Below are 2,249 nucleotides of genomic sequence, written 5' to 3' on the forward strand. Positions count from 1 at the left end.
AAGCTGCTTCTGATACCTGGAGTGCGTCACATGTGTCTCTTTATCTTCTTTAGTAAAATTTTCCTTCCATCCACCACATAAAGGMAAAAGTCTGCAGAAAGAAACACATCTTGGTACTTTAAAGCTGCTCACACTGTTCRTGTGTACTTAAATAAACAAAGACATCAGTGAAGAGTTCATCATAAATTTCCATCAGATCATCACTCAAGGTTTAAATTCGGTGTTTTTCTTTTTTTTAGACCAGGTTTCAAAACGTATCATGATGTAAAAATAACATTAAATTTAATGAGAATGCATTCCAACAGATTATCAGCGTACAAGACAAACTATTACCACATTTTATTTAATGACTCACTAGGATTCTAACCTAACTGCTTGTTTGATTTATAAACACCTAATTATCTTTAATGAACAGCATTTCAGTAGCAGAGCAAATTCTTTAAACACCTTATCACTAAAAACAGCTAAGACAAAATCTTATTGTTGTCAGCAGTAAATGACTCAGCAATATTTAAACTTTGAAAACATTGCCCCAGAACCATCTAATAAGAACTTCCTCTGGGAATTTAGTTCCGTTATTTGAACGCAAGGGAGAGCTAAAGCTACATAAACTATGAGAAAAGCTATTAAGCTGAAAGACATTTYATTTTAAAATAAGGTTGAGTAAAAACATACTTAAATTTGAGGATGTTCTTTACTGTTTACAGTCATTTTTCAACTGATTCAACAGGATTGAGATTATTTTTTCTTCTTCCACTTATAAACAATGTGTCTCACTCCAGTTCTCAAGTCTAACTCTGAGACCAATACTAAAGCACAAAAATTGCATTAAATATATTTATTACACTCAAACTACAAAATGAAATTATTTTACATTTTGAAAATATGAAAATTTAAAACACTAATAATATAAATCACCAAAATGAATCAAAACTATATTAAAAAACATCTGGTAAATGCAAAACCATGAAACTTTATTGTATGGTAACAGTAAGTGTCATATTTGATAAAGCATACTGCATAACAAAGAACAAAAGTTGAAGAAAATTCATCTCAGAAAAGATAGGAATTTTGAAAAACCACCCAGTGTTTTCTAGGGCCATAAAAGAACAACTTGTTCAGTGATGCATTGGAATCGTACAATGGGCGCTTGAAAGCTTTTTTGATGACAACAGCTGTCTTTTATGTCTGAGAATGACCCAGTGAATACAAACTGGAACATCTCTGGTTGCAAAAGCTTAAACAAAAAGCTAACAAAYGGTGAAAACTTTTCAGAATGWGAAGGGCATTAATATCTAATGTAAACAGGCTTTGTCATCAAATTAAATTGCTAATTTCTCTTYATTACATGTAATATTAACAATAAATAATTCAGCAGTGTGTGTAATTGATTTGGCAGCTGTCAGAAAGCTTAAAAATACATATCTAATGCACAATGAGGTTTCACTAAAAATACTTTGACGCACCCCCAAGCAGAGATATCAAATGGCCGATAGGGGGCGCGCTTAGCGAAGTTGAGACCATTATCATTTAGCAGAAGAAGTCCTCACGCGCAAGACCGGCTAATTTGTCATGTAATCATAACATGACGAAGGTTGTCATAGGTTTAATGGAAAAATATATGACAGGAATTTGACTGAAACCCAGTGTCGTCTTTTTAGGTAAGAAAAATAGCGAGTCTTGTGTTAAATTTAAAAAACAAACTGGAACGGAACCATTGGCTTTACTGTCACGATGCTAGTTAGCTAACACCAAGGAGGTCACACCAAACTCCATTTAATAACCAGAAAATTAAATGTTGTCGCTTTATTATCATTATGTAATATTTGCCTGGAAGTCGTTTCCTGTGTTTTTTATGGTCCAGTAGTTAAATAAATTTCGGGGGGTGATGAAGGGTGTTTTTTTTTTTTTTTTTAGCTACAATGAGGTTTTAGGAAATGATTTGGGATGCTTGCTGGTTGCATTTTCCTTCAGCTGCTGACCTCCAGCTGTTTGTGTGACCTGTTGATTTTGTGACAGTTTTCGGCCTCTCTGTTCGGACAGGAACCCAGGTAGAGATGAATGTCACCTGTGGGTTTGTGTCCGCCGCTGTTCGAAATTTCACCCCACGGAGYCCTGCCGGTGTTCGGTTCTGCTGGCAGCTGCTGGGCCCCGGCTCCACCACCAGGTGAGTGGACTACTTCCTGAGATCTCGTGCAAACTGGGTGACAGCAGAGGACAGCATGTACTTTATCTTAACGAGTCTTTAT

At 35.6% G+C, this 2,249-nt stretch overlaps 1 protein-coding gene across 2 annotated transcripts in view; it reads left to right on the plus strand.

Annotated features, from left to right (window-relative positions):
* Positions 1–1,536: 1,536 nt before the first annotated feature.
* oxnad1 (oxidoreductase NAD-binding domain containing 1) overlaps positions 1,537–2,249 on the plus strand; it is a 6,467-nt gene continuing 5,754 nt past the window's right edge. For both annotated transcript variants that reach the window (XM_014011230.1, XM_014011231.1), the window contains exons 1-2: positions 1,537–1,661; positions 2,044–2,167. In XM_014011230.1, coding sequence (XP_013866684.1) covers positions 2,058–2,167 — 110 coding nt within the window. In that variant the 5' untranslated portion in view covers positions 1,537–1,661; positions 2,044–2,057. The remainder of the gene's footprint in view (positions 1,662–2,043; positions 2,168–2,249) is intronic.

This window comes from Austrofundulus limnaeus, unplaced genomic scaffold (assembly GCF_001266775.1).
Source record: "Austrofundulus limnaeus strain Quisiro unplaced genomic scaffold, Austrofundulus_limnaeus-1.0 Scaffold78, whole genome shotgun sequence".
Classification (NCBI taxonomy): Eukaryota; Metazoa; Chordata; class Actinopteri; order Cyprinodontiformes; family Rivulidae; genus Austrofundulus; species Austrofundulus limnaeus.